This window comes from Onychostoma macrolepis, chromosome 25 (assembly GCF_012432095.1).
Source record: "Onychostoma macrolepis isolate SWU-2019 chromosome 25, ASM1243209v1, whole genome shotgun sequence".
NCBI classification, from domain to species: Eukaryota; Metazoa; Chordata; class Actinopteri; order Cypriniformes; family Cyprinidae; genus Onychostoma; species Onychostoma macrolepis.
Window position 1 is genome coordinate 51,633 of NC_081179.1, and position 20,170 is coordinate 71,802.

Consider the following 20,170-nt stretch of genomic DNA (forward strand, 5'->3'; position numbering starts at 1 on the left):
AAAAGTCTGTCTGACCTCTGACCACCAGCTCTGCGGAGGCCGTGATGTTGTCCACCGGCGTCTGCGCTGTACAGCTGTAACGTCCCGCGTGTCTCAGCTGTGTGTTACTGATCACCAGCTCTGAGCTAGACGTCCCGGCCCGACCGTCCTGATTAACATCCTGAGAAACAAACATTTAAATTAATACACTCGTTAAATACACAAGACACCTGTTCAAAACCATGAACAATAACTGTAATGATATCTATAACCTTCAGTTCCATTTACATTTAGTCATTTAGCAGACGCTTTTATCCAAAGCCACTTACAAATGAGGACAATAGAAGCAATCAAAACCAACAAAAGAGCAGTAATATGTAAGTGCTATATGACAAGTCTCAGTTAGGTGTTGAACTGTAAACACAGTCAAACCCAAAAATTATTCAGACACCAGATATAATTTTTTATATTTATTTACTAGTGGGTGCAGGACGCTATAGTTCATTTATGTAAGTGAGGATGGCAAAATAAAGTGAACTGGGACATATTATACCCAAAAATTCTTCATACAGTGGACTACCAGTAAAACTGATTAAAAAAAATTGGGGGAAAAAATATTCAGACACTTTGACCTGACTGTTTTGCTTAAGTGTTTTTTTCTTTAATTGCTAATGCAACCTTTTTACACCACCGACTGAACAAAATGAAGCATTGCTTGGTGATTGGTTGAGCTAAATTGGTATTATCTAATTGTGTACTTAAATTTAACAGCTGAATAATTTTTGGTTGATTGTAATTCATTACATACCTTTCTATCAAAGTTATCTGAGATTATCAAGATGAATTTGTTCTGACACAGTTTAATCTGAGTTCTTGTCATATTTTATTAACATTTTCTAAATTGTAGCAATAAACGGTGATAATGTGAGAAATTTTGAAGGTGTCTGAATAAATTTTGGTTTGACTGTATATATAAATAAAAAGAAACAATAGATAGAATAGAAAAAGAACAGAGAACGCTGGTGTTAGAGGCTCTTTTTTTAGTTAGTCAGTTAAGACGATAGTGGCATCCACACCACAACTATGATGATAACAACACAGAAGAACGATATCACTGGAATCACCTCAAAGTAATTCATCCAGCAGATGTCAGTATAGTTATTGGTACAGTTATTTTGTGATAGTTATTGTTATCATAGTTACCATGATTATTATTATAGTCAACATTATGGTTATCATTGCTGTTCTGATAATTATTATTATAGTTATCATCATTATAGCTATTGTTAAGGATACCATTAGTTATAATTACAGTTATTGTATGGTTATCAATATATTCATTATTATAGTTATAAACATTATAGTAAACATTGTTATAATTATCAGTATAGTTATTGTGACAGTTATCATTATTGTTACCAATACAGTTATACGTATCATTATAATCATAATTACTGTTATACACTACAGTAGTTTCATCATACTAATTGTCATAGATATCATTAAAGGTAGCATTACAGTTATCATAAATAGCATTATGGTTACCTTTATAGTTATCATTATAATTATAATTATCATAGTCATCGTTATAGTTGTCATTTTAGTTATTGTTTTTGGTGTTAAGGCATCCACAATGGTAATGTTAATGAAGAGTCTTGATTCATTAAAACTAAATAAATAATTATAAGATGTTTGTCATCAGTATTAAACAGCTAAAGACTGAATTGACCATTTTGCGTTCGTAATGCTCTCTGTCTCGGTCGAAGTCGATGATGTTCGCGTCAAGGGACCAGATGAAGGTGAGGTCGAGGGTGGGGTCATGTGATGCGGCGCACTCCATCCTGGTGCTCTCGCCTACACTGACGTCAGCGTTGGATGGAGCCAGAGTGATCTTCGTGGCGTCTGTGGAGAGAGACACTTGTTATCCTCCAAATACAGGAGAACGCCTCTCACTTCTGCTGAGGACCATCAGTTGCATGCTTGTGGCAGCAGAGGGCAGCAGTGAGATGCTTATCCATCACATCACACGCAACCAACAAACACAAACTCAACCAGATTACAAACTCAACCAACGAATACAAAATCAGCTAGATCACAAACTCAACCAACAAATACAAACTCAACTAGATTACAAACTCAACCAACGAATACAAAATCAGCTAGATCACAAACTCAACCAACAAATACAAACTCAACTAGATTACAAACTCAACCAACAAACACAAACTCAACTAGATCACAAACTCAACCAACAAACACAAACTCAACCAGATTACAAACTCAACCAACGAACACAAACTCAGATAGATTGCAAACTCAACAATCAAACACAAACTCAACCAACAAACACAAACTCAGATAGATTACAAACTCAGATAGATTACAAACTCAACAAACAAACACAAACTCAACCAACAAACACAAACTCAGATATATTACAAACTCAGATAGATTACAAACTCAACCAACAAACACAAACTCAACCAGATTACAAACTCAACCAACAGACACAAACTCAGATAGATTGCAAACTCAACCAACAAACACAAACTCAACTAGATTACAAACTCAACCAACAGACACAAACTCAGATAGATTGCAAACTCAACCAACAAACACAAACTCAACTAGATCACAAACTCAACCAACGAATACAAACTCAACTAGATTACAAACTCAACCAACAAACACAAACTCAACTAGATTACAAACTCAACCAACAAACACAAACTCAACTAGATTACAAACTCAACAAACAAACACAAACTCAACTAGATTACAAACTCAACCAACAAACACAAACTCAACTAGATTACAAACTCAACAAACAAACACAAACTCAACTAGATTACAAACTCAACCAACAAACACAAACTCAGATAGATTACAAACTCAGATAGATTACAAACTCAACCAACAAACACAAACTCAGATAGATTACAAACTCAACAAATCAAACACAAACTCAACCAACAAACACTAACTCAACCAGATTACAAACTCAACCAATAAACACAAACTCAGATAGATTACAAACTCAACAAACAAACACAAACTCAACCAACAAACACTAACTCAACCAGATTACAAACTCAACCAACGAACACAAACTCAGATTACAAACTCAACCAACGTACACAAACTCAGATAGATTACAAACTCAACCAACGAACACAAACACAACTAGATTACAAACTCAACCAACAAACACTAACTCAACCAGATTACAAACTCAACCAACGAACACAAACTCAACCAACGAACACAAACTCAGATTACAAACTCAACCAACGAACACAAACTCAGATAGATTACAAACTCAACCAACGAACACAAACTCAACTAGATTACAAACTCAACCAACAAACACAAACTCAACTAGATTACAAACTCAAACACAAACTCAACTAGATTACAAACTCAACCAACAAACACAAACTCAACTAGATTACAAACTCAACAAACAAACACAAACTCAACTAGATTACAAAATCAACCAACAAACACAAACTCAACTAGATTACAAACTCAACAAACAAACACAAACTCAGATAGATTACAAACTCAACCAACAAACACAAACTCAGATAGATTACAAACTCAGATAGATTACAAACTCAACCAACAAACACAAACTCAGATAGATTACAAACTCAACAAATCAAACACAAACTCAACCAACAAACACTAACTCAACCAGATTACAAACTCAACCAATAAACACAAACTCAACTAGATTACAAACTCAACCAACAAACACAAACTCAACCAACAAACACAAACTCAGATAGATTACAAACTCAGATAGATTACAAACTCAACCAACAAACACAAACTCAGATAGATTACAAACTCAGATAGATTACAAACTCAACCAACAAACACAAACTCAGATAGATTACAAACTCAGATAGATTACAAACTCAACCAACAAACACAAACTCAGATAGATTACAAACTCAACAAATCAAACACAAACTCAACCAACAAACACTAACTCAACCAGATTACAAACTCAACCAATAAACACAAACTCAACTAGATTACAAACTCAACCAACAAACACAAACTCAACCAACAAACACAAACTCAGATAGATTACAAACTCAGATAGATTACAAACTCAACCAACAAACACTAACTCAACCAGATTACAAACTCAACCAATAAACACAAACTCAACTAGATTACAAAATCAACCAACGAACACAAACTCAGATAGATTACAAACTCAACAAACAAACACAAACTCAACCAACAAACACTAACTCAACCAGATTACAAACTCAACCAACGAACACAAACTCAACCAACAAACACTAACTCAACCAGATTACAAACTCAACCAACGAACACAAACTCAACCAACGAACACAAACTCAGATTACAAACTCAACCAACGAACACAAACTCAGATAGATTACAAACTCAACAAATCAAACACAAACTCAACCAACAAACACTAACTCAACCAGATTACAAACTCAACCAATAAACACAAACTCAACTAGATTACAAACTCAACCAACGAACACAAACTCAGATAGATTACAAACTCAACCAACGAACACAAACACAACTAGATTACAAACTCAACCAACAAACACAAACTCAGATAGATTACAAACTCAACAATCAAACACAAACTCAACCAACAAACACTAACTCAACCAGATTACAAACTCAACCAACGAATGGTCGTTTGGGTGTAACTTTGCAGCTTCTAGGATATTCTGGGTGGTTGCTAGGGTGTTGCTATGCGGTTATTAGGGTGTTCTGGATGGTTGTTAGGGTGTAATTTTGCAGCCTCTAGGGTATTCTGGGTGGTTGTTATACTATGATGCTGTTATGTAGGTGTTAGGGTGTTCTGGATGGTTGTTAGACTAGGATGTTGCTATGCAGGTGTTAAGGTGTTCTGGATGGTTGTCAGGGTGTAACTTTGCAGCTTCTAGGGTATTCTGGGTGGTTTCTAGGGTGTTGCTATGCAGTTACTACGGTGTTCTGGCTGGTTGTAAGAGCATTGCTAGGGTGTTGTAGGGTATTGTAAAATATTATGGGTTTTTGCAAGGGTGCTGTTATGCAGTTGCTAGGCTTTTCTGTGTGGTCATTAGGGTGTTACTTTACAGTATCTAAGGTAATATGGGTGGTTGCTAAGCTGGGAGGTAGCTATGTGGCTGCTAGGATGTTCTGGGTTGTTGTTAGGGCATTGTAAGGTTAGTGTTGTAAGGTATTGTAAAGTATTCTGGGTGGTTTCTAGGGTGTTGCTATTCAGTAGCTAAGGTCTTCTAGGTGGTTGGTAGGGAGTTACTTTGCAGTTTATAGGGTATTCTGGATGCTTGTTAGGCTAGGGTATTGTTATGCAGTTGCCAGGGTGTTCTGGGTGGTTGTAACAACATTGCTAGGGTGTAGCTAGGGTATTGTAAAGTACTCTGGGTGGTCGCAAGGGTGTTGCTGTGGTGTTCTGAATGGTTTTTAGGGTTTTTACAATTTCTAAGGTATTCTGAGTGGTTGCTAGACTAGGCGGTAGCTATGTGGTTACTAGGGTGTTCTGGGTGGTTGTTAGGGCATTGCTAGGATGGTGTAGGGTATTGTACAGTATTCTGAGTGGTTTCTAGGGTGTTGCTATACAGTTGCTAGGGTGGTATTGGTGGTTGTTAGGGTGTTAATTTGCAGTTTCTAAGGTATTCTGGGTGGTTGCTAAGCTAGAGCGTTTTGGTTACAGGAGCGTTCTGGATGGTTGTTGGGTTGTTGCTTTACAATTGCTAGTGTGTTTTGGATGGTTGCTAGAGTGTTGTTAGATGGTTGCTATGGAGTTACTAGGGTGTTCAGGATGGTTGCTAGGAAGGTATTATGGTGGTTGGTGTTTACTAGTATGTTGCAAGGTGGTTACTAGAGTGTTCTGTGTTGCTGCTGGAAAGTTGCTATGTGGTTGCCTGGGTGAACAGTACATTGTCTTTCTCAAGAGAACACAATAACAGCAGTAATAATCAGGATGAGCTAATGTTAGGGTCTGGTTTCATTGTCATACCGGTGACTGACAGCGATCCGGTGCTGTTCGCTCGGCCTCGGTCGTTTTCTGCGAAACACGTGTATTTGCCTTCGTCTGATTTGGTGACGTTCAGAAGCTCTAAACTCCCATCTGGCCAAATGAAGATCCTGCAATCATGAAAGACAGACTGAATTTGAACGGTTCTGGAGAGATCAGGGATCCGTGAGATGACCTCTGCGTGAGCTCTGACCTGCTGGAGTTGTGCAGGAGCTCAGTTCCTTTGCTCCAGGAGATGCTTGGCCGTGGCGCCGCTCGGGGTTTGCAGTCAATCACCACGTGCCCATTTTTGGCCCCCAGAAGTTTGGGTTTCACTGGGTTCCACTCAAACGAAGGAGCACCGGCTGGGAAAACAACACATTCAGTGGAAGAAATAGCAGTGTTCCTCAAAATCTTCAACTCTGTGAGTCCTAAAGCTCAGAACCACGTTTTACAGCAAATATTAATACTAAACGATGAATACTCACCAAACACCCTGAGCTCGGCGTTGGCATATATCGTGCCATGGCGGTTCTCAGCGATACACTGATACATCCCTGAATCTTCAAATGTCAGGTCTGAGAAACGCAACTCGTGGTTCTTGGCGTACTGATGGAAGAGAAGCAAGAAGAGAACAGATTCATTCGTCAGAACTCAAGACAGTTTTCATCAGATGATATCAACATCGTCATATTTCTACTGATAAGCCTCTGAAAAAGCCTCTGAAATCTATCAATGAGAAGAATCCCTAAAGACTGTAAAAAATAAAATAACATTATCCATACAAATAAATAAATAAATAAATGTGTGTGTGTATTTATACATAATTTATACAAGCTAAAATAATAAATATAAATGTAAAAAGTACAAATAAATAATTTAATGCAAATATGTATATATAAACAATGTATTTGTTTAATTCATTTAATAAAATAAATGAAAATAAAATCATAATGATAAAAAATTAAAGTTGTATGTTACAAAATAACATTATAACAAATAAAACAAGCAAAAAGAATAATGCAGTACAAATACATTTTAATTCTAATTAATACAAAAACAAACAAACAAACAAATTAATTAATGTATTTGACTATTTATTAATTTGATAAGCCAAAATAACCATAATTATATAAAAATCATAAAAATATATTAATAGTTAATATAAAGTTGATTTTGACTGAAGACACTGTAAAATACTAACATCTGTCTGGCATTATTATTCTGTTAGAAGTCGTGTTTGATTTGCATTCTGCGGCTCTTCCTGTGATATACACTGGAAAACACACTTCAGGTGTTTGGATCAGCACCATCTGGTGTCGTGACTGTTATGTAACCAGAAGCATGATGGGAAGGCCTCGCTCCAGACGGGAACACAGCCAGCAGTCCGGTCGCCCAGCGCTCAATGCCTCACAACACACTCATTCATTACGCTGATCTGCTGCATCTATTTACATGCACTGCAGAAGTCAAGGAGTTTGCTAATGCATTTTACTGACTGGGACAATGTTTGCTATTTTTATTGACATCAAAATAGGGTGATTGTGGTGTTAACGGTAGCTCAAAGAGTAGAGCATGATGCTAGCAACACCAAAGGAATGGGTTCGAATGCATGAACTGTTTAAATGTATAAAACTCTAAATGCAACATCAGTCACTCTGAATAAAAGCATCTGCCAAATGCAGACTTATTTTTTCAGCTGATCTGATTTAAATGCTTGATTTTGTGTGAAAATGAATGTTTTATAAATAAGATGTCAGTGATACCATTCGTCCGTTCTTCAGGAAGTGCACATGGGGTTTGGGTTTCCCGCTGGCCAGACAGGACATGATGTAATCGCCTCCGATGTCTCTCTCCGAGCTGCTGATCTTCTCCACCCATTCAGGAGCTCCTGAGACAAACACAAACACACACGTAAACCAGTGTTATTTAGTATCATTTAGAAACTATTACAGTATTTATGTTGTTTTGAATTTTTTTATTTTTAGTATTATTTTTGTCTATATATATCAGTTTTAGTTTTAGTTAATTTTGTACATCAAATTAAACTAAATGACAATGAAAAACACTGCCTTTGGCAACTAGCTTAAAAATAAGGAAGTTATTTTATACTGTTTTTTTTTATTTATTTCAGTTAATGTTTATTTAATTTCAAGTAACCTTTTTTTTTTTAATGATTTTACTTTCAGTTAACTATAATAAACCCTGATGTAAACAAGCAATGCTTTACAGGACAATTCTTGCAAATCCTAATACATTAACTCTTTCCCTGCCAGTGTTTTTGCTGATTTTCACTAAAATTTCATTGCCCCCAGAATATTTTGTTATATGAATATCTGAACATGCAATACATCAAAATAAAAATCAGAACCTCTACTTTAAAAAAAAAAAGTACTTTCTGTTTTATTCTAGCTTCAAGCATTGTTTTTTATCAACACTTGAATTTAGGAAGGTTTCATTAAGAAGGCAACATTTTGAGCAAGCTGAGAAAATCGCATTTTTATCAAATACAACATCTGGATCATATTCAGTAATATTATCAAAGCAAAGATGAAGTAGATGGCTTTCATCAGTATCCCAAAGCTTGCACAGTCCTTTACCACTTTCTGGATTGACATTTCCCTCTGAAACATTAGGCAGTTTTCATTTATATGCTGTTAGTGTTGATGATCGCATTATTTTTCATATGCATATGCTTATGAGATTGCTTGTTTCTGCATCTTCCTGGTCTGTGTTTTTGATCGGCACTTTCTAAACTCATTCAGGAGATGTATAATAGCGCCCCCTAGTGTATAACAGTGAAAAAAATGAAATCTGGAAAATTTGGTGTTTGGCGGGGAAAGAGTTAAGCATTTTGGCAACACTTTATTTTGATGGTCCCTTTTGAGCATTTTGTAGGCGATAAGTAACTTTGCACCTACATGTCAACTAACTCAGTATTAGTAGACTGGCTGCTTCATATCTGCTAACTCTTTAATGAGATGGTCTCCCAACAGACATTCTACTGACTATAAGTAACTTTGCAAGTTCATATCAACTTATTCTAACCCTAACCCTACCAGTCTACTAATTCAATAGTACTAATCCAACACTCTAATATGAGTTAGTAGACATATAGGTGCAATGTCACTTATGGTCAACTCAATGTGTTAAAGTGACCATCAAAATAAAGTGAAACCAGTTTTTGTGTGCACTCTATTTTCCAGCATAAACCTGTAGGAACATGGTATTGCTCTTCTCAGTAATGTCTCATTGCGGTGTGTTCATAAGGTCATGTGACTCTCACCCTCCACATACAGATGCACTTTGTGTCTGTCTTTGCCTTTGGAGTTGTCGGCCTCACACTCATATAAACCCTCATCCTCGTACTGGATGTCGTAAAGATGAAGGAGACTTCCTGACATACTGATGTTGTGGCGATGGACCGGCAGATCACCATCCACCTTCCTCCATCGGATCTGAGGGATGGGGCTGAACACACAAACACACACAATATATAACATGGTAAGATCTGCTTGTTAAACATAATCAATGATACAAAAGCCTCGACTTTCACTACACTGTGTTCATCAGCTATAGATGATAAAAAATACATGTAAGAGACAACCAATCAGTAACTGAGCATGCAAATATGACATTGATGTCACTGTCCCTAGCTGATTACTTATATTATAACATATAACAAACATCATTTTCTAAAATGTTGCATTATCTAACTAAATCTGTGCTAATTTGCATATATTTCCAGGAAAGAAAAAAAAAATCTGAAAATTGGATATAGACAGGTTCAAAATTCTTGTTTGATTTCGTTGACAGAGTTTTTGAATTTCACTGATTTTGGATTTCACTTTTTTACTACTCAATAAATAAGAAAATGCTGGCAACAGGCAGAAAAATAAATAAATAAAATAAAAAAACATTTTATCCATGTTTTTATGAATAAAAGGTTGTATAAATGAGTGTGAATGGAATATGAACAAACCCCTCAGTGAAAACCTTCAGAATATAGAGAGGAATAAAACTCTAAGTTTTGATGTATGTAAGTACTGCTGAAGTGGAGGAAAATCTTTTTAAACATATAGACTGAGATTGAAATCTACATATGCAAATAGATAATGTGTTATAAAATAAACACTTTAATGTGTATTTTGGATGTTTTCTTTCCATTAGTCTGAAAAATACATGTTATAGAAGCAAAATACACCAAAATTGATCAGTGCATGAAAAACACAGTTGTTTCTGATTTATTCATGAGTTCATTGTACTATGAGCTATGCTGTCATTTTCAGACCTTAAACTTCCTCTTCAATCCCAAATGAACATTTATTGAGACTAAACAACAGAAACAATTCAAGACAGATATCCAATTATAATTGCATATGCAAAAATGTTGCATTGATGTCCCTGATCTTATTTTGAACACTGAACAACTGATTAATTTATGTCGACAAGAAATTTTCTTTGTACTTTTAATAAATGTAATCATAATTCAGTATGAAAATAAATGCTAGGAAAAAAAAAAGAAAGCCTGATGGTAATTCAGCATGCAAAGTATCTTTGTACTTTAAGAAATATAATCATCAGAATTCAGTATGAAAATACATGCAAGAAAGACATCCAATGGTAATTCAGTATGCAAATATTACAGTGATGTCACTGATGCTTTACTAAATACTGAACATTGTATCACTGTCAGTTAATAGAAGATGATCTCCCTTTGTACTTTAAGAAATGTAAGAGTTTGTATAGAGCACAGGCAGCATAAATCTGAAATGATCTACAAAATGCAGTTTGAGTGAAATCTGGATGTTAATCGATTCAAACTGAAATATTTGCAGAAAATTGTGCTGAATAATGAAGCGTTTGAGGAAAATGACTGAAGTGCTTCTTTGCAAACACTGAGAAGTCATCTGTGTGGCGTTTTTCTTACTTTCCCAGCGCGAAGCACTCCAGCGTGACGTTCTGCCCCACCAGCGTGTAAGTGTCTGGAGATTTGACTTTGATATCAGCGGGATATTTCCTCAGAGAACCTGATAGAGAGCAGATATGAGACGGCAGTGAATGACTGAGGTCCTCATGGATTCATTCTTCCTTTCAGCAGAACGAGCGACTCTTTCCTGTTTATTTATGCTGTGACAGTCACAAACAACTGTAATATTACACACACAGACACACACACACACACACACACACACGTATGAATCACGAGCATGCAATGTTGGGACTGAACAGAGAATGTAGTTTTACACAAGTGATTTGCTTTAGATATTAAATGCCCATGTGGAATTAAAGCAAGACAGTGCAGGTGAAAAGGGTAAAAACTAACTAACAGATATCGCCATACCTCACCAGCTGATCACAGTAGATTAAGAATTCAAATATTGTTTTCTATTTCAAGTTTTCTGAAATGTTATGTTTAAATATGAAAATAGGATGATTCCTAGTTAAATATGCCCTAATTGTATGCATTTACAGAAAATAAATCTGAAAGCTGGATGAATCCAGGTTCAAAATTCTTGTTTGATTTTGTTGACATATTAGAGTTAAAGGTTTTTCATGAGGGGATTTTGGATTTATCTTTTTTTCTCTCCATAAATCAGAAAATACTGTCAACAGGCAGAAGTCCATTCACACCTTGTTTTTAAGAATACAAGGCTGTATAAACGAGTGTGAATGATATATGAGCAAACCCCTCAGTACAAATCTTCAGAATATAGAGAGAAATAAAACTCTAAGTTTTTGGTGTATGTCAGTGCTTCTGAAGTGGAGAAACAAACTGAAAAACTTTAAAAATATATGCATTTTCACCATGATTTTAAGCAAAATAAATGTTGTATAAATCGATGTGAATGAAAAATGAACAAACCCCTTGGTAAAAACATTCAAAATATAGGAAGGAATAAAACTCTAAGTTTTTGGTGTATGTCAGTGCTTCTGAAGTGGAGAAACAAACTCAAGACCTTTAAATATATGCATTTTCACAATTTCTTTAGAAATAAAATGTTGTTTAAATCAATGTGAATGATATATGAACAAATCCCTCAGTAAAAACCTTCAGAATATAGAAAGGAATAAAACTCTAAGTTTTGGTGTATGTCTGTGCTTCTGAAGTGGAGAAACATACTGTTATAGGTATACTGTTACTGATATACTGTCACTTTCAGACCTCAAACTTTCTCTACAGTTGAAAACGAGCATTTATTTGAGACTGAACAGTAGTAACAATTCATTCTGGACAGTTTTTTGTTGTCACACAGAAGAGCATTAACTACTGAGTGATAGTCTAGTTATGGTGAAGAGATCATGATGAAGTAGGACTATATAGTGGGATACTATTATTCCTGAACTAACATGTGTGTGAAAGCTTGTTTTTGTGTGTGTGGAGCAGATTTCTTTGAGGAGATTATTTGATCTTGAACAGACCTAAAATAAGCACCAGCTCAATCAGAAATACTTCAGAAACCACAGACAGTTTGTTTTCTCTTTCAGATCTTTGCTGATCCTTCCTCACTCTGTCGGTTTTACACTCAGTAACACTATCAAGTGGTTACTATAATGGAAGATATAACAACACTCTTATCGTCTTGGCAGCACCTCTGCATAAGTGTCACTCACATTTTATTCAGAAACTGAAAAACAGTATTAGTAAAAATAGTAAAACAGTAGTATTTACACTGGTGTGTGATGCGTTTCAAACATCTACACATATTTTCTCCCTCAGTATTTTAGTAAGTAGTCTAAAGATTCATAAATCAAGATACATTTACTTCAGATGCAAAATGACTTAAGATTTAAAGTCTTGTGTTCAGAAAAAATAAGTGAGTTTATACTTAAATCAAGAAAATACCTGCCAGTAGGCTCAGAAATATAAACCAAATTCAAATGTAAAATGTGACCCTGGACCACAAAACCAGTCATGAGGGTCAATTTTGTGAAACTGAGATTTACACATAATCTGAAAGCTGAATAAATAATCTTTCCATTGATGTATGGATAGGAATCTGAGGGTGCAAAAAAATCTAAATATTGAGAAAATTGCCTTTAAAGTTGTCCAAATGAAGTCCTTAGCAATGCATATTACTAATCAAAAATGAAGTTTTAATATATTTACGGTATTAAAAAATTTACTGAATTTATGATTTTTGGCATAAAAGAAAAATGGATAATTTTGACCCATACAATGTATTGCTACAAATAACGTTATACCTGTGCTACTTATGACTGCTTTTGTGCTCCAGGGTCACATATGTGTTTTATGATGATAAACAGACTCACGCTCGGCTATGGGCACCAGCGGGATGAACTTGCTGAAGACACTCTTGGCGATGGACGGACTGGAGACGAAGCAGGAGTAGTTCCCGCTGTCTGAAGCTCGTACGGTGGAGATGTAGAGGTTCCCGGTGGTCTGAGACACGAAGCGCCGCTTGTCAAGAGGAATGAATTCTGGAAACTCGTTGAGCATCCAGCGGAAGGACAGATCCTCTGCAGAGAGCACAGACAGGAAATGATGCGAATGTGTCAGTCAGATGCAGAAATGACTGTCAAACCATAGAGACAGGTGCCATGGTAACCTGGGAAGTGTGGAGGCGGAGCACACAGAAGCACCGCCCCCTGCCCCTCCTTCACATAGACTGCCTCCCGCTCGTCCGTGGAAAACATGTCCAAGTCTAAAACACAAGATGAACATTTTATTTCAGTTTTAGTTATGTGTAGTAACTCCGATTCATTGTGACCTCAGGAGTAACAAAATGTAAAATAATTATGATAACAATAATACTGAATGAATTGTGTATAATAATTTAAATTATATTTTCTTTAATAAATAAATACATATAAAAATAGCAATAATAACAAGAAGTTACATTTTTACAAGTTACATATTTGGTACAAAATGTAATATTTTTCCTCGAGAAACTTTAAAAAAAATGTCTATTAATGCAATTTCTGAATAAAAATGTTGCCTAATATAATTGAAAACAGGACAACAGCACATATAGAATTTAATTAACTCGCACATCAATTTCACACACAATAGCACTAAAACTGCACAGAGGACACTTTAGAGTCATAATTCAGCAGAAACCGCACAAACGCTTCAGACGTCTGACAGCAGAAATTAATATCTGTCAAGCTCAGAACAATACCAGCTCTTGAGTGTGTGTGCGTGCGTGTGTGTGTTCGTTCAAGGCCATTCAGGGCAGCTTTAACAGAGCTCTTCTATAAGAGTGACTCACATCCGAACTGAACAGAGGCTTTCTGACTGACGAGCGTCCCGAACTCATTGCTGGCCAGACACGTGTAGTTCCCAGCATGCATGCTCTTGTCAGGGAAGCTGATGACGAGGTTTCCTCCCATTAGGCTGTAGTGATCGTCATTTCCAATAACGATTTCTGTGTTGTCCAGCCTCCACCTGAGAACACACACACCATCAGAAATGAGGCAATATATATACACATATATATAATCCACCTGTAGTAACACACTCTTTTCTCTCTATATCAGACACCAGACACTTTTTATAAACACTCCCTGCTACAAAGACTCAATAAGATAACAGAAATGTTTACTTGCGAAAGCACCACAAATCATATTGCACTATACGCTTCTCACCCTATAATACCTCTTTTGCACAGTATCATGTACAGTATGTGTATGTACAGTCAACTATGTATAGTATATGTATAGTTAGATCACCGCTTACAGTAAGTTAGCTATGTATACACGTAGGTTCGAAAATTGTTTCTTGCTTCTAGTATTGTATCTGTATATTTATGTTTTATTATGTAACACTGTGGTCCTGCGAGACATGACATCCCGCTCCACTGTATGACTACACATGTAGAGGAATGACAATAAAGCTTGACTTGACTTTATGCATATATGGAAACATTTACAGCAGTAATAATTTGATAGTTTGCATTTAATTCAAGTGTAATTTTACATTTTTATTTTTTTATTTGAATTACTGTTTAATTATGTGAATGTGTAGCACTGTCACAAAACTATTTTCAGTGATGAAGCAAAACTAAAGATTATTGGACTGTTATTATTGAACTTGGATTATTTAATGAATGATTATCGATCTTAACTCTATAAAAAGTCATAAATGCATCTACAGTGTTTGAATATTGTAAACATGCAGCAGTATGGCGTGTGTGTGTGTGTGACCTGTATGTGGCCGGTGGGTTAGCTCGTGTCCTGCAGCTCATGATGATCTTGTCCTCCGGAGACTCTTCAGGGTAAATGGTGTCGACGGGCTGCTCCTCGAACACAGGCCCGAAACCTGACGACTCGTCTGAGAAAAACACACCGAGAGATTCAAAACACATTCAATACAGCACCCAGTAGTATTTTCTATAGTTTTGAAATAATTCTCTTCTGTTCACCAAGGCTGCATTTATTTTATCAAAAATTTTAAAAAAAACTGTGAAATATTATTACATTTTCAAATACCAGTTTTCTGTTTTAAAATAAAAATATACATATTTTTTGACGTGTGTGTGTGTGTGTGTGTGTGTGTGTGACCAAATCTCCCCACAGACACACAAATTTTAGACATCGTGGAGTTGCCTGCGTTCCCCACGAGGGAAAACAATTATTAAAAACAGTAAGTGATGTTTATCTGAAAGTGTAAGAATGCAAACAGGCTTTCTGTAAGGGGTAGGTTTAGGGTTAGGGGATAGAAAACATTGTTTGGTCAGTATAAAAGTAATAGAAGTCTATGGAAAGTCCCCACAATTCACAGAAACAAACGTGTGTGTGTGTGTGTGTGTGTGTGCACGTTTTTGTGACAAATGAGGATATAGATGTGTATAATGACAAAGGTATGACAGGTATTACGAGGAGAAGGTGACTTTTCAGGACATTACTCCATGTCCCCACTTTTCACAACACTTACAAATCACACAGAATGGAGTGTATTGAAAATCTGAAAATTATATAGACATATACTTTTAAAAAATAATGAATAGAAAAAATAATAATACAAATGAGAAAACGCAACACAATCATGAAGAGTGAAGAGTGGATTGCTAACAGTAGTTCATATTACTGTCCATCCATCCATACTATCAGAAGTTTTATTTCAGAGACAGAGAGAATAAGACTGGAACATTATGAAGATGAATTATGCATAATAAGAGCAGCATTAGGAAAGTAGAGGCAATCCATTCTGGCGCTCATTTCCAGCTCCATTAGTGCATGCTGGGATATCAGTCAACAGAGACGGACGCGGCACGATTAATGCCGATGAATAACTCATGAACACCAGTGCTTCATCACTGCAAACCTCCTGAAGATCTCCTGAAGTGCTTTCTTCTACAGAAGCAGGAGACGCTCCTCCTGAGAAAGAGTCCTCAGATCTCCTCAGATCTCCAGATCACGGGTCTGGATGACGACTAAAGATTCATTTGGGTCTGTTTTTAGTTGTAGGAGAAACATCTGAAACATCTCTCCTGAGCTCTGAATGAGAAACTATGAGCGCTGAACGCTTTACTGGAGAATCCTGAAGAAATACTGCATTTATCAGAATTCAGTTTAAATGTGAACGAGAGTCACATCAAATCAAAGCTCCAGTCCAACATCACTGTCAACTACACTGATACAATGACAAACAAACTACCGAATAATTCCATTCTGATGAGGACAAATCAGAGGAGTTTCACTCAGATTCATCCAAAATACTACGGAGGCCAATTTCTGCCACTGAATTAAAAATAAAACACTAGTTGTGATTTTTTTATTGCACAATTCTGATTTTTCCCCCTCTGACATTTTTACATCAATTATATATTTTTTCTTTCCGCCATGGAATAAAAAATAAAAAAGGTAGTTGTGACTTTTCATTTCAGATCTTTTTTGCAAGTTTATATTTAGATCTCACAGTTCTGAGATCTTGATCTGAAATATTTCTTTCATTAAAAAAAAAAAAAAAAAAAAAAAAAAAAAGTTAGAATTAAGTTGCAATTACCTTTTTCCAATAAAATACAGTTTTATAGTCAATAAAAATCATTATGACTGGTTCCATACTTTCTAAAAAGAAAAATATATATAAAATAAGTCTTATTTTTGAGGAGAAACAAATGCACTAGTATATAAATCACTTTTTATTATAAACATGTTCTAGTTATTCTCACTCCACGACAAATTAATTCAACATAACTGTATTCAGAACAGAACTAGAATGAAAAACATATGTTTAAAACAAGTATGAACTGTAGTGGCATTCATTATAAATGCTATTCATTATGAACACCAAGCCTAAATTAATCCATTTAAAGTGAAACTGCACCTCATTCAGCATGACTCTATATGTGTGTTGATGTTCATGACATTAACTGTAATATACAGGTGCATCTCAATAAATTAGAATGTCGTGGAAAAGTTAATTTATTTCAGTAATTTAACTCAAATTGTGAAACTCGTGTATTAAATAAATTCAATGCACACAGACTGAAGTAGTTTAAGTCTTTGGTTCTTTTAATTGTGATGATTTTGGCTCACATTTAACAAAAACCCACCAATTCTTCAAATCTCAACAAATTAGAATACTTCATAAGACCAATAAAAAAAAACATTTTTAGTGAATTGTTGGGTTCAGGTCCAGGTTTCTTTGACAGTGGCCTTCAGCTCATCTGCATTTTTTGGTCTCTTGTTTCTCATTTTCCTCTTGACAATACCTCATAGATTCTCTATGGGGTTCAGGTGAGTTTGCTGGCCAGTCAAGCACACCAACACCATGGTCATTTAACCAACTTTTGGTGCTTTTGGCAGTGTGGGCAGGTGCCAAATCCTGCTGGAAAATGAACTCAGCATCTTTAAAAAGCTGGTCAGCAGAAGGAAGCATGAAGTGCTCCAAAATTTCTTGGTAAACGGGTGCAGTGACTTTGGTTTTCAAAAAACACAATGGACCAACACCAGCAGATGACATTGCACCCCAAATCATCACAGACTGTGGAAACTTAACACTGGACTTCAAGCAACTTGGGCTATGAGCTTCTCCACCCTTCCTCCAGACTCTAGGACCTTGGTTTCCAAATGAAATACAAAACTTGCTCTCATCTGAAAAGAGGACTTTGGACCACTGGGCAACAGTCCAGTTCTTCTTCTCCTTAGCCCAGGTAAGACGCCTCTGACGTTGTCTGTGGTTCAGGAGTGGCTTAACAAGAGGAATACGACAACTGTAGCCAAATTCCTCGACACGTCTGTGTGTGGTGGCTCTTGATGCCTTGACCCCAGCCTCAGTCCATTCCTTGTGAAGTTCACCCAAATTCTTGAATGGATTTTGCTTGACAATCCTCATAAGGTTGCGGTTCTCTCGGTTGGTTGTGCATCTTTTTCTTCCACACTTTTTCCTTCTACTCAACTTTCTGTTAACATGCTTGGATACAGCACTCTGTGAACAGCCAGCTTCTTTGGCAATGAATGTTTGTGGCTTACCCTCCTTGTGAAGGGTGTCAATGATTGTCTTCTGGACAACTGTCAGATCAGCAGTCTTCCCCATGATTGTGTAGCCTAGTGAACCAAACTGAGAGACCATTTTGAAGGCTCAGGAAACCTTTGAAGGTGATTAGCTGATTGGCATGTCACCATATTCTAATTTGTTGAGAGTGAATTGGTGGGGTTTTGTTAAATGTGAGCCAAAATCATCACAATTCAAATAACCAAAGACTTAAACTACTTCAGTCTGTGTGCATTGAATTTACTTAATACACTAGTTTCACAATTTGAGTTTAATTACTGAAATAAATGAACTTTTCCATGACATTCTAATTTATTGAGATGCACCTGTATAATGTGCTGGGAACATCAGTTGATGATTAAACTGACGTGTGTTCCTGACGGTACAGTAAATGAGGAAACTGACGGAGTGAATGAAACTCATCTGATGTTGGCTTCAGGAATCAGCTGGCGTCTCATCTGCGTCTGATCAGATGTTAATTATTCATCAGCACTTCACTCATAACTTCATGTCATTAACTCTTCCACAGCTCTGTTACGCTTTCTTGATTATCATACAGAACATCCAGAAACCACAAACACAGTGATGTGAGTTATAACGAGGAAACAAGAAATCACATTCATCTATTTCAAGAAAACTTAAGTGTATTGTTATGAATATTTATAGTTTTTTTCATTGTGAGATTACCCCCAACCCCCCCCCCCCTTACTGTGCACTTGTGCAGCATTTTAATATTTTATTAAAATCAGCATAGGTTAAAGGGATTAAATCTAATTATATGATGACGTATGAATACTTGACACGTTAAATAATATATGAAGAGGTTTTGCATTACTGAACTCAGAATAAAGGAGATAAGTTGAAATAATACTGAAATTAAAATTAAAATTAATTTCCTTCATGTGGAATCATATATCTCTTTTTCTTAAATTATTGTTAAGTAAAATTAACTAAACCATAAAAAGCATTATCTGAAATAAAATAATTATCTGAAATATCTGAAATCTAAATAAAAAAATTACATTTTATTTCAGCTATAGTTGCAAAATCAACATTTCTCATTTTCATTTAGCTGAACTTGATGTACTCAAATAACTAAATAAATGAAAAACGAATTCTTAAAAACTATAATAAATCTACAAACTGTATAAAAACTACACATATTCAAAACAAAAATTAAACTAAAGAATAACGGTTAATAATTAAACTAATAAAAATGACAAATAACAAAATTGCTAAAACTTTACCTAGCAGAAAATATAAAAATAAAATAAAAATAAAAATATTTAAAATTCTAAAATATTATCCTAATGATAGTAAAATAACACTGACTCTGTGAGATTCTGTTGAATGAAGATGTCAGACCTGACTGAATATCGTCATAATCTATCACAAACACAGCATTTATGCTGATGTTTCATATTAATGCAGCAATTGAGTGACCCGGTGACCCTCTGACCCGGTTTCCATGGCAACCTACGGCTCTTTCAGCGTCCGGTCAAACACACGTGAATATTTCATGCGTGTGTGAGCAAAACATCACAGACCTATCACAGACCTGTCACACCCTAGCAACCGTCGCCGCCTGACATCACCAGACATGCTTTTCATTTGTAAGGTAAAATATGTTACCAGGGTAAACGTCACAGAAATTTGATATCAATAATGAATCTAATAATCTGAAAACGTCATCATTTCATCACATA

At 35.8% G+C, this 20,170-nt stretch overlaps 1 protein-coding gene across 2 annotated transcripts in view; it reads right to left on the reverse strand.

The window, feature by feature from the left end:
- Positions 1 to 20,170, reverse strand: part of cntn1a (contactin 1a) — a 66,904-nt gene that overhangs the window by 12,002 nt on the left and 34,732 nt on the right. For both annotated transcript variants that reach the window (XM_058767663.1, XM_058767662.1), the window contains exons 4-15: positions 15,173 to 15,299; positions 14,239 to 14,414; positions 13,576 to 13,671; positions 13,280 to 13,486; positions 10,935 to 11,034; positions 9,291 to 9,475; positions 7,771 to 7,895; positions 6,493 to 6,613; positions 6,219 to 6,369; positions 6,008 to 6,135; positions 1,709 to 1,881; positions 16 to 160 (exon numbers count right to left, since the gene is read on the reverse strand). In XM_058767663.1, coding sequence (XP_058623646.1) covers positions 16 to 160; positions 1,709 to 1,881; positions 6,008 to 6,135; positions 6,219 to 6,369; positions 6,493 to 6,613; positions 7,771 to 7,895; positions 9,291 to 9,475; positions 10,935 to 11,034; positions 13,280 to 13,486; positions 13,576 to 13,671; positions 14,239 to 14,414; positions 15,173 to 15,299 — 1,734 coding nt within the window. The remainder of the gene's footprint in view (positions 1 to 15; positions 161 to 1,708; positions 1,882 to 6,007; positions 6,136 to 6,218; positions 6,370 to 6,492; positions 6,614 to 7,770; positions 7,896 to 9,290; positions 9,476 to 10,934; positions 11,035 to 13,279; positions 13,487 to 13,575; positions 13,672 to 14,238; positions 14,415 to 15,172; positions 15,300 to 20,170) is intronic.